Source organism: Pinus tabuliformis, chromosome 9, assembly GCF_031772625.1.
Source record: "Pinus tabuliformis cultivar Carrire ecotype Pingquan chromosome 9, CPIR1, whole genome shotgun sequence".
Lineage (NCBI taxonomy): Eukaryota > Viridiplantae > Streptophyta > Pinopsida > Pinales > Pinaceae > Pinus > Pinus tabuliformis.
Window position 1 is genome coordinate 297,501,622 of NC_142307.1, and position 12,623 is coordinate 297,514,244.

At 40.8% G+C, this 12,623-nt stretch overlaps 1 protein-coding gene across 5 annotated transcripts in view; it reads left to right on the forward strand.

The window, feature by feature from the left end:
* The first annotated feature begins 1,014 nt into the window (after window positions 1–1,014).
* The window catches only part of LOC149148382 (biotin synthase, mitochondrial-like), a 289,099-nt gene continuing 277,490 nt past the window's right edge, over window positions 1,015–12,623 (forward strand). For 3 of the 5 annotated variants that reach the window (XM_089441134.1, XM_089441133.1, XM_089441132.1), the window contains exons 1-2: window positions 1,015–1,547; window positions 8,928–9,034. In XM_089441134.1, the coding sequence (XP_089297260.1) occupies window positions 1,317–1,547; window positions 8,928–9,034 (338 nt within the window). In that variant the 5' untranslated portion in view covers window positions 1,015–1,316. The remainder of the gene's footprint in view (window positions 1,548–8,927; window positions 9,035–12,623) is intronic. The other 2 variants (XM_089441135.1, XM_089441131.1) reach the window with 2 other exon arrangements.

Consider the following 12,623-nt stretch of genomic DNA (forward strand, 5'->3'; position numbering starts at 1 on the left):
CCTAATTAGAAATACAATTTTGGGTTCTCTACTAATTTTCTCCACACCCATTTAATCTAACAATGGACGTAGAGCATGTATATTTATACCTGTGTGTTGGAAATACCATTTTATACTTTAATGTTTATTATTTTTGTTTTATTATTATTACTTGAATTTCTTCTTAACAAGTGGTTGTGTTTCTTTTGGTTTTAGTGAAAGTATGGGCTCCAATGTTGGCTCTCTTATTTTGGAGTATAATTCATCTTTGAGAATTTTTCAATTATTAAAGTAGGTCATTCAATTGCTTAAAATATTAAATTTATTTCAAAAAGTTTTTGTTACTTTATAGGTTAGACACTGGCTTGAAATATTAAATTTATTTCAAAATGTTTTTGTTACTTTATAGATAAGGCGTAGATTTTTTGGCTCTATGATGAAAATAATGAAGGGAAAATACATGTTAATATGTTACTTGTGCTCTTTGACTGAAAAATACACGGTGAGAGAAAAATGCATATTATGCTAATTGAGGAATGTTTTTCGCTTGTCGAACTTATAGTATTGAATTTAACACACTAACACTTTACAACAATGAACTAACAATATTCATGATGAAAATAGCAATATGGAAGATTTATCTGCATAATGAAAAAGGCAATATGGAAGATTCCGATCACGTTCCAAGGCATTTCTTAAAATGTGGATGTGACAAAAGGTTGTTGTGGAAGTTGTTGTTTGTATATGGGAAATTTCTTGATCATTGTGTATAATCCTAATGTTGATAGATATGTCTACTAAGTGCTTCCAGTTAATGGGACATTGATTTGAGCATTCAATATATTTTTATTCTTTATCAAAGTATTCTTTTGTTGTATTTGTATTTTTCAATTTATGTCTTATGGCGTTTCCTTTGCAACATCTGGTGTAAATGATAGTATAAACATTTTGGTATGAGAAATCCAACACCTAGACAGCGGCACTTCACGAAGGGAGACCATATTAAGTTGTATTTCGTAAACAATAATATAACGTAATGATTTGGTAGCAATCGGTGAGGGCAAGGAGAGAATTTGTTAAGCTCGCTATGTTAGCCCAGAAAATGGAACTAGGCCCATTTCACGTATTTACTACTTTCGGTCATTAGCCAGGTATCGTCGTGCCGTGCATAAGGTACGGAGTTATTTTAATCTGCAACGCGATTATCGTTGTCTGACTGAGAGTGACCGAGAAATTTCAGGGGTGCTGTATGATTTGAAGTTGAACCTCGGGTCAGTAATCCCTGTGCTTCGGAGGTGAAGAGATCGAGCCTCAGCACAGCCGGCATTGTGGCACAAATGGCCCTGATGAAGGCATTTCTGAGGTTCCGTCCGATTTCATCATCTCTGTGTCGCCATACATCCACAGTGTCCTGTGCTGATTCCGCTGCTTCTGAAATAAATAATTTGTCATCACTAGCGAGCGCCGAGGCAGAAAAGGCCGTCAGAAACGGTCCCAGAAATGACTGGACAAAACCAGAAATTCAGGCCGTGTACGACTCTCCTATCATGGACCTTCTCTTCCACGGAGTAAGTATTTTTGTTTGTTTGTCTGTAGTTGTATGGTTTAAGTTTTAATTGTTAATTTTAGCTACTTGGAGAAACATGTCTCAAGATTTGAGGTCGCGCGGTTTTAAATTTTCAGATTAGATGTGAGGTTTGAGGGTATTATATTCTGCCAAACTCCCCAGGGTTTACACCCAGTTCCGCTCTTCTTAAATGCCATTCCGGTAAACAGACGACAGTTAGAATAGAACCCTAACGGATGGCTTCATACTATGTCAATGTCACTATGGAATTAAGATGCCATTTGCATTTTTCCTTTCTAAACTCAATTTGAAGCATTACAGCTGGCCTGAAGAGGCGGGACACAGCAAGGGGTAAAGAAAAATGATCTTCAAGCGCACTGAGCACAAGCCCATCGGTTCAGCTAAAACGCAGTAACGCGGTAAAATCACAGATCGAGTGGTTGGAGACAAATACCCACTTTGACATACATAGGAGGAGAGAAATTTGAACATTGCAACTCTTCCATGCGAGAGTAGTGATTTGACAATTTGGTCATGGGGCAATCCCATCAATCCTTTGGCATTCTAAATTTTCTTAACAAAATTAAAATAATCTAAGAATCCATGTCGCTGATACTCTATTGACGTGACACATTCTTACTCCATTTTCCTCCCACGATCTTCATGCTAAGGAAGATGGTGTAGTTGTCCAATTTTGTTGGAGAACAAACGATTTCAGTTGTGCCCTATAGCAGTAGAATTTGGAACAACGGAAAGTGGCTTCACAAGCTACGTGCAGAAGACTGGAGATTTGAACCCACAAAGCCTGATTGAGGTCTGAATAAATTTTCGTTATACTAAGAAAGCTGAGGCACAGATTCGGAGTAGTTATAATAAGAAAATGTTGGGATTGATACTTGTTGGTGAAGATAAACCCAGGTTTGTATGGGGCTAAGCCACTTATGCATAAAACACATTTAATCAACGTCAGCCTAGAATTTACGCTGAATGAATTTTATTTTATTTTTACCTAAATATTTGTGATCTCGCTATGTTTTTTTGTTCGAGTCTAATTTCCTTGACTGCTTGTACATCTCTCAAGAGTCATATTACATAGCTTCTTATATACAGAGGGTGCTTTATTACGCCGTAAGGCGTTCCCTCTGAAATCAACTCTCCTCTTATCTTATCTGGCTTATTACCAACCGTTTGATTTGATGTTAGACGATTAAAATGTTTACCACTGTTAATAAAAAATATAATTATAACTGAAACAATAACCGTTTAAACTTCATCTTTTTCCTCTACCAGAGAACCTGAAAGGTAGGCTCACGTTGCAGAGTTCATTTTCTTCGACCAGTGAACCTGAAAGGTAAACAGCCATAGCTCGTGTTGCAGAGTTCTTTTTCTCGACCAGCGAACCTGAAAGGTAAACGACCATGGCTTGCGTTGCAGAGTTCTTTTTCTTCGACTGGCGAACCTGAAAGGTAAACGACCCTGGCTTGCATTGCAGAATGAAGGTAGATCGTTTTTGCATTGCAGAATGAAGGTAGACGACCATGGCTTGCAACCGCCTTGCGTTGCAGAATGAATGTTGATGACCATGGCATAGAACCTCCTCTCATTTGCATTCCTGTCTGGCAAGTTTCCTACTTGTCATTGTCTAGCACGTTTCCTGCTTGTCTCTACACGAGAAGGTTTCATGTTCAGGAAATGTCTCATTAAGGTCCTCCACCATGGTATTCCGTTAGCTTAGTTGGCATTTTCCTGCCCTCATCTCATGTCGGTTCCCCATTTTCCCTTTTAGCATAGAAAACAAAACAGTCAGTTCCATATTTGGTTCCGTTGTAATGAGTTTCTATTTTGTGGCAAGATCCTTAGATCTCTGGCCTGGTTACTGACAGGCAGATTAGAGATTTCTGGCAGGGATTTGTAGTCGGTTATTAGAAGGTTTGTGGCGTTCAAGTTTTGTTGGATCACTAAGATTCTGGCAGTTTGGTGGTTTTGGTAAAATTGTGGCTGGACCTGTGATAGGCAAAGGCCGGTAGTAGACATTTTCAGCGTAGACTGAAGGGAAACTTGTAAGGGATGAAGATGAAGCAGCTGCAGCAGCCATGCCACCTCCACCTCCACCTCCACCATCCAGTAGCAGTGCTCGAGGTCCGAGTCTTGTTCCTTTGCTGTCGCCACCTCCATCTACACCCTCACGTGGAGGTTCTAGTTCTGGTCGTCGGTCTGTGCGGGAGACTCCTAGAAGACCACCACGACCTGCTTATACTCCTGGAGACTCTCGTGGCAAGGGCCACTTGTAGATTTACAGTTTACTTGTCTTTTTTAGTTTCTATTAGACTTTAGTTTTCATAACTGTTGAGTTTTGAGTCCTTGACTCTTGACTCTTGACTCTTTCATATCATAGTGATATTTTTTGTAAACAATATATCACTGTGACAATGAAAATTTGAAGTTTGAAGTTGGGCCTTGGCAATTATAACTCATTGGTAATGATGTGAATTATGAATGCAGTTGTCTATAACGCGACTTTTTGAAAGCCTTTTCGGCGGGTTTTTCCGGTGAAAATCCGGCAGCAATTTATTGGAATCGCAAGTTTGATAGCTAGTTTCTGCACAATCAAAGCGTCCCAGGGGTTTTTCAGGGTGCTGAATCCAAATATGCAGTTAAAAAACCATTTTAACTGCAACAAATCATGATTTAATCTCAATTTCTTCCGCCGGATTTCGTCACCGGAATCTCCAAAAAGTCGCATTATAGACAACTCCATTATGAATATGATGCTTCGTGAAAGACTAAAGTTGTTTCATTTCATTTCATTATTCATGTTTCATTTTATAAATTTATAACATTTCATATCATGTTAACAGTTAGAAGTTAGGACTTAGAAATATCTTAGATATTACTTCTTGTAATGGTTAAACTTAGCTTACAAGTACAACTTTGGTGATCAATGATGATAAATGTTATTGAATTTTCAATTTTGAAAGCTTGAAGTTGAAACTTTAAGATTGAATTTGATGAATCATGATTCATGAGACTCAATATGTTGCAGTTGTAATATGTATTTTACTAACTTGTGGACATGGTTGATGACGATTATAATTTCTAGATGATTGATGTGATATGGTTCAATGATCAATCTATGTTTTTTTTATGTTTTTTATGTCTAATTCATCATTCTACATGTTTTTGTTGACATGTATGTATCAAAAATTAAAAAATAAAATATATATATATATATATATATTTTTAAAAAATTGCTCCAGGATTTGCTCCCAAACCGGGAGCTTCTGAAAATGGTCGCTCCCGCTCCCGTTTTCGCTCCTGCTCCCCGCTCCCGCTCCCAAGCAACATGGGCCGACTCTGGCCAGTGGCCTTGTCAACAGGTTCTCATGGTTCGACCTACCACCCTATCCTTATTCAGTGCTTCTGCTGGTATTTGATCTCCTTGCGTGTGCTCGAACACCTTGTGGCAACTTATTTCCCATGGTTGGTCTCTACCTCACATGTCTACGACCTACTAACCATGCTAGTGGTTGACCCAACAAACTCCTACACAAGCCTAATCTGCGACTACTAGCTGCTATGGCATTGTGTATTGGCTCTAGCCTTGGCCCCCTTGCCCACATCTAGCACTACTCTCAACCGCTGTTGAGCGATAGTTTTCTTTGCCAACACTCTCGTGAACCCTGTCGACTTCTACCTGCATGGTTTTTATGCAGGTTGCTTGGCTTTACCTAGTGCCCACTCATCACAATACCTTGCAATGTCACTCATTTGTCAAACAATTGTGGGTTTACTTGACCACAAACCCGTGGCTGTTACCTGTGCCCTCGCGACCTTGCTTAGCAGGTGGCCCTTGTACCCTTTTGACATCGTTGCCTCTACTATTATTGCTCGCGGTTGTGACTCCATGGTTGTTGCCTTGCCCTTTAGTCCTGTCGCGGCTTTGATATCATCCCCATCTTTGCCACTTATCGAATTCTCTGTTGCTTGTGCTGTTGCGGCCTGTCTGGCAACTTTTCACCCCAATGGCTCAACTGGTTTGTACTATGCTTGCGTGTTCACCTTGTTGCCAACTTCTCCATAAGTCATTTGTCAATTTCTCATCAACAAGTTCATGGGGTATAATTGACTCATCGTTGTCATCCATCACCACATATGTTCCCAACATAGGTTCATATACCTCAGGATACAAAGGTACATTATTTAGTTGTTGCAGGTTTTCAACATCATGTAACATTTTATTCTCACAAAACAATCTAACCATGTAATTTGGCGCAACAAGGATATCATCATATGACTAGTCCATTTGAATCAGAATGTTACCTCCTACATTAGCTTCCCGCTTCTTGGACAGTAACATACCTCATTTTGGAGGACAGTCAATAACAACCATGTCCATGGTTAAGATTCAATTTGGATAATCTAGTAACTGGACTTCAAGGTATTTAATGACCTTACGTACTTGCACTTCATGTGAGTCCACAGGCTGTACATTCCTATATGGCTTAAAATTTTTTAGTCCTAATTCTTTCATCACCTTGAGAGTTGTGACATTTGTCGAGGCTCTTGAATCTACACACAATTGCGAAGTAATAAGCCATTTACAAGTAATGAAATGCAAAAGGGTGGGGGTTCACCAGTGTTAATCATACATAGATATAACTGTCGGTTAAATTCAATAGGTCAAGACTCAATAGAACCACCTAAACCCAGAATGTACAGATGATTTCTTCCTATCCAAGCATGCAGATCAGTTCTGTTAGTGTTACTAGAATCTTCACCTTTGCTAATTCACTTCGGAGGCAAAAATTTGAATTATGGAGGATCGCAGGATCTTGGTGGATTGTGGCAATGACTTGTTGAGTATCATTTGGTAGATTAGGCTTTGTCTGTCAGTTGTTCAGTGCTTTACCTTTCCTGACATAGGTTTTGGGGATCTCAGCAACCATGGCTGCAGCTTTAGACTGTACCTTATCAACATTTGATGCAGCAATTTGGCTTCCAAGGAGAGCCATACTGGTAGGCTACATATTACTCCTTCATGCATCAAAATGTTCAGGATTTAAAGGAATTTATTTATGTTGATACACCACTTTACCATTGGAAACTTGGAATATCTATGGGCTACAATTGGCCTCTGTCATGGACAACATATTTAATGAATCTTCTGGTTGTTTGGGGAATTTTTTTGGCTGATTTTGGGCAAACAAGTGCATTGGTTGTGCAAAAACTGTGTAGCTTTCTTCACTATGTGGCACTTTGCATGCTCTGCGGTAGTTGCTTGAAGAAGAGTAATCCATGAAATTGTTGCCAAACATGGGCACAGGAACTCGGGGTCGCTCAAGCTTCTTTTCAGGCCGAAAAGGCCTTCTTGTAGGGGACTGTTTATTTTGAAATGGTCTCTGATTTGCGGGAACAACTTGCTGATTTTGTAAATTTTTGTCTAATCTGGCCATTTTATTACTCAGATCCTGCAACAAATCATCAAAACTTGCAAGCACTTCATTATTTTCAGCGCCCATCTCTTATTTTGGGTTCTTGGAATGTTCTTTCCTGTGGATCAAATAATCTGGAGGAATGAGCTTGGACTTTTTTGGCCGCCAGAAGTGTTTTCTGGATCTCAAGAGCAGCATCTAAAGCGTCATCTAGATGTTTGAACTTTGAACCACTGGACTGTTATTTCCATATTTCTGAAAAGCACTTTCTTGCAAAGTTGCACTTCTTGGAACTTATCCAATATCAGCGTATTCCATAACCCTTCTCCTCTTCTCTTACTACAGTGTGGTTCTGGACCTATCTTTTACTGTCCGTTTTGCTTCTTGGTGCTTCATTGACTGAAAGAGTTTTACAGCATAAGTGCTAGCTCCTTGTTCTGCTTGTTCACTTCTGATGGAGTGTACATCCTGTGCTTTTGATCTCTGCTCACTCTCCTCCAGGTTCTTCATGACGTCCACCCTCAAGCTAGGAGTGAAGGTGTCTTTCAGTTCCAAAGTTTGATCCTTTCTCTTTCAACGTTTGGTCTACAAAATTGAATGTATAGACAACTTTCTCTTCTTTTGCAGAGGTGTTACTTCAATCACTTTATGTTTGGATGTGCATTCTGGACTGTTTTGTATTATGTAAGATTCCATCTAAAAGTGCAAGCAGAACATCGCTTCCCTTTTCCTTCTATCTTGCTCTGTGAATAAAGTTATATAGCCTGCTTTTGGATCCAAACAACCCTAATGGATAGTTCAAGTCTAGAACTTGTTGCCTGCGTATGTCATTCTAAGAATGCGTGTAAAAGTCTGATTCTTTTAACTGGGTCTCTTGTTATATATTCATATTTCCATATTTTTGAGAAAACACTGCTTCTTGGAAAGTTCTTCTTCGTGGAACTTATCCAATATCGATCTCTTCTGCATACTGGGTCTCTTGTTATATATTCCTATTTCTATATTTTTGAGAAAACACTGCTTCTTGGAAAGTTTTTCTTCATGGAACTTATCCAATATTGGTCTCTTCTGCATACTGTGTCTCTTGTTATATATTCCTATTTCCATATTTTTGAGAAAACACTGCTTCTTGGAAAGTTTTTCTTCGTGGAACTTATCCAATATCGGTCTCTTCTACATTCTTTGTCTAACTGCTGTGATTTGAAAGCTGCTTTGTGCCATTGTGGATACCAGATACCAAGGCTCAATTGATCCCTAATGTGTCATGAGGTGTCAAACTTATATTGACTATAGATGTTTCTGTGCTGTTTCCTCTTCACTGCATCTAACTTAATGTGGATATTTGACTCGGTAGCATTATTTTTCACATCTTGCTGGCTTTATTCCTCTTGGCATATGTTCACGTTACTATGTTCACTTATATCTTTGACATAGTGGCTGACATTTCATTTGGGCACAACTTAAATATCCCTTATTCGCTGTAGTATTTGGGCATCTTTACCATGTGGTTATGGCTTATTGAAATTTGAAACATGTCACATTAGCATTTGTTTTTCAGGTTGGTTGCATCATCATGGATCTCTGAGATTCCAAATTTGGTGCTTGCATCTTACCTGAAGGATCAAATTTGATTGAAAGACCATTCTTTGTTATGAACTTGTTATAGAACATTCTAAACTGCTGCTTAGAAGTAGATATGTTTACGCTGTATGTATCTGTTCTTATTTCTCATTAAAAGGGTGCCACTACACAGTCCTACAATTATATGTGTTTGGGAGGTTAGAAAGCATACTCAAACCAAGGCTAAAATTTGGTTTTCCGGCTCTCAAGCTTTATACCATTGCACCGGTCAATATGTTATTTAGAGTTAGATGATCAGTGTGTTTCTTATGTAGAAGTTAGATATTCATGTTTTTCTTTTCTAGTGGTGATAATTTCTACATGTGCAGGCAAAAGAGGCAGGCAGCACACGTTTCTGCATGGGTGTTGCATGGCGGGATACCGTGGGTAGGAAGACAAACTTCAATCAAATTCTTGACTATGTCAAAGAAATCAGGTTTACTTCAAAACCCAAGAATATGTGTACGCTTTGTATTAAATCATATATTGAGCCATGAAGTGGGTGGGATACCGTGGGTAGGAAGACAAACTTCAATCAAATTCTTGACTATGTGAAAGAAATCAGGTTTACTTCAAAACCCAAGAATATGTGTACGCTTTGTATTAAATCATATATTGAGCCATGAAGTGTTAATTGTTATATTTATCGAGTCATTAATTTTATGGGGGGTTGATCTGGCATGTTTTGATTGGGTTGATTTATGCGTGGTCATTGCTGGTGAGTGATGTTGTTTTCTCTGTTGTTTCACATAGAAGACATTCTTCTCATAAGTTAAATGGAAAAAGATGCCAAACATGCGGGGATTATATTCAGTTTTGTTTGTGAATCTACTTTAGAGGAAGGGAGTTATTTGGAAAAATTGGATGGTAAGACTGGCAGGGCGATTTAAAATAACATTTGACTTAAGGGTTTGTTGGTCCAAGTGTTTCAAACATCTGTGATATATCAGGATGCACTCTATTAAACAATATTGTCCCTTGGAAAAATTGTGATTTTTTGAAAAGTGAGATTTTGAATATATTGTGATACATCCAAAAAAAATCATGATATATTGCCAGAAATTTGTTGGAATTTCTAAGTTTGACACGTTAGAAACCCTTCATGTACTTTACTGATTTATTCCTACCTGCTTGTTCTGTTAATTAACAAGTTATTTACCATGTAAATACTAGAAATAAATACAAGTAAATGCTCAACACATTACAGATCATCAACTGAAGGAAATAGAAACAAGCACACAAGTGACACCGTTGTTTTTCGACTAATGTCCCCGGAAAAACATAATGCGGGAAAACTGGTGTAGCTATCTGAGGGTTTGATTTATTAAGCAGTTTCAGAATACAATCTGGGTGCCAAATTCGGCGTACCCAACAGAGAAAATCTCGGCAGTAGCACCTCTCTACTCGGTCGCAGATATTCCGGTTGAAACCCCGGATAAACACTCCGGCGGTTCCATAGCTCCAATCTGCCACACGAAACCCCAACGTCAGCATCTAGGGACTGCATTGGCTATTCACGACAGTTCTGACTTTTGCCCTCTGCGTCAGCTTTCATGGCAGTTCCGGTTGTTCCCGGCCGTTCTGACTTCTGCCCTCTGCGTCAGCTTTCCCGGCAGTTCCGGCTGTTCTGGCACAAGACTGGCTAACCCCAACTATTTCTGCGTCCCTCTCTCCAGCTACTGCGCTGATCCTTCCGGTGCTATCTCTGCCTCTCTGTTTTTGTATTCATTGCCCCTCAACTGCAACTCTGATCACTCTTTCAACTTTCTCAGCAAACCTAGCGGCAGAAAGTCGAAATCTTGATCTCTTGGTGTGTTCTCCAAGTGACCCTCAAGCCTCCTCTTATACTTTTCTCGTTGACAATTCAACGACCGAGATTAAGTCCCTAATTGACGACTAAGATTAGATCTGGCTTGATCCATGCATTGGACCATTCTAACACAGTTTTATATTAATTCACATTAATATTTTAATTTCCCTAAGTTTAGACTTAGGGACTCCATTAAAAATATTAATTATTTTAATATCTCCCAAACTGTTTAGAATCTGCCCAAACACTTTCTGCTTATTGGAGATCCCATGTGCCTTAGCCTCTCCACCAATTTTCGTGGCTAGAGCACATCCAATGCTACCCCAAACCAACACTCCCTCTTAGCGAGGACTGTGCTCTAGTAATACTCGTCACTGAGCATCACTCTGATCATCCGACATCGGTCCTTGTGCTGATGCTAGGCCTGCTGCCCAACATCCTCTGCATTGCTGCATCCTGTACTGCTACCCATGGCCCTGCCACTGCCACTACTGCATCTGTACTGCAACTCCCTCTGCATCCGTGCTGCTGCCCATGGCCCTGCCACTGCCACTGTTGCATCTGCACTGCAACCCCTCTCATCATGCTGCATCGTGCTACCCATAGCACTACCACTGCTAACTGCTGCACTGCAACTTAGTTATTGAGAAGTAAGTAATTGATCTCCCAATTCTGACATCTCTGTCAGGCTAGAGATACGCTCGATGTTGAAACTCCCTTTGTCACTGACAAGTGCTCCCTCTCTGACCTCTATGCCGCTGCAACAACTCCCTGCATCTCACACTGTTGCACACCTCTCTGTGCCATCCTGCACTGGTGCAACACTCCCTGCATTTCGCACTGTTGCACACCTCTCTGTGCCATCCTGCATTGGTGCAACACTCCCGTGCTTCGTGCACTGTTGCAACCTGCTAACCTTGCGCTGTCTTGGGAATTCTGCACTGTAGCTTCCTCTGTCGCTCCATCCGCATTCGTCTCTACTGACATCGCCAGTACTACTACTCCTCTTCGGGGCTCCCGTACCAAGGTCTAATCCAAGAGGCTGGGTACCTTGAGGATCCTGCCCCTCATCGCCTGTAGTCCGCCTGACTACAACTCGATGTCTCCCCACTTCCGCTCAAGTGGCATGTGTTCACTCATGGCACAATCATCGTCTGTCTCCACTTCCTTCTCTGCCCTTGCTGGCGCAGCCTTGGTCTCGGAGGCCTCTACCTTGCTCTCCTTCCTCGGACACTGGGTCGCGTAATGACCTAGCTCCCCATAGTGGAAGCATTTGACCTTGGAAAGGTCCTTCTTCTTTTGTTTCTCCTGCTTTCCCTCAAATGCTAGGGCAACATCCTCCTCCACCTCCTTGATTTTGATCCCCTTGTGCTGCTTCCCGCCTTGCTCAACTTTCTGATCTCTTCTTGGCGAAGAGTAGCTCACATTTCCTCCCAATCTGGAAGGGTCGCCCTACCCAGTATGCTCTGGACAAACATCTCCCAGTCTTCTGAGACTGCGTTTAGGGCTGTTTTCACCAACAATTTTGGATCCGTTGTTTTCCCTATAGAAGTCAGTTGATATTGGATCTCCTTCAATCGACCGAGGAATGGGTCGATCTGTTCTCCCTTTTGCATCTAGTATGATTGCAATTGATTTTCTAGTAGCATCTTCCTCTGCATAGAAGTATGTTGGTACAATTTATTTAGGCCCTCCCACATCTCATTTGTCGTGTCCTTCTTGGCAATATGTGGTACTACATGGTCCTTGACCTTGTTAAGAATGATGCTCTTGGCCTTCGCAATGCCTCCTCGTACTTGTCGTTATCAGCTCGGTCAACAGGGATTGCTATCGTCCTCAAGGCAAAGTGCTTCACACGATTTCTGTCTAGAATGAATAGGATTCTGGACTTCTAGACTACGAAGTTTGAGGCTCCATCCAGTCTGTCCTGGTCTCTTATCCTGTTCACCGTCATCTCGCTACTCCTCTACTTTCCTCTTGGAAGTTCTTGGTGTGACTCCCTCTGAGTCTCGATTTCCCTCCTGGAAATCCTTTTGCCAATGTCGAGATGCCCCCACTCTGATCATTTGTGCAGCTACACCATTGATCCAGATTTCTTGGCTAGAATCCCTCGGTAGCAACTCCCTCCTCCTTCGCCTTGCCCTGTTAGGTACTGTTTTGACTACAGTACCCCACCAGCTCCACTTTGCAACTTACCCACAGCCTCCTAAACCCC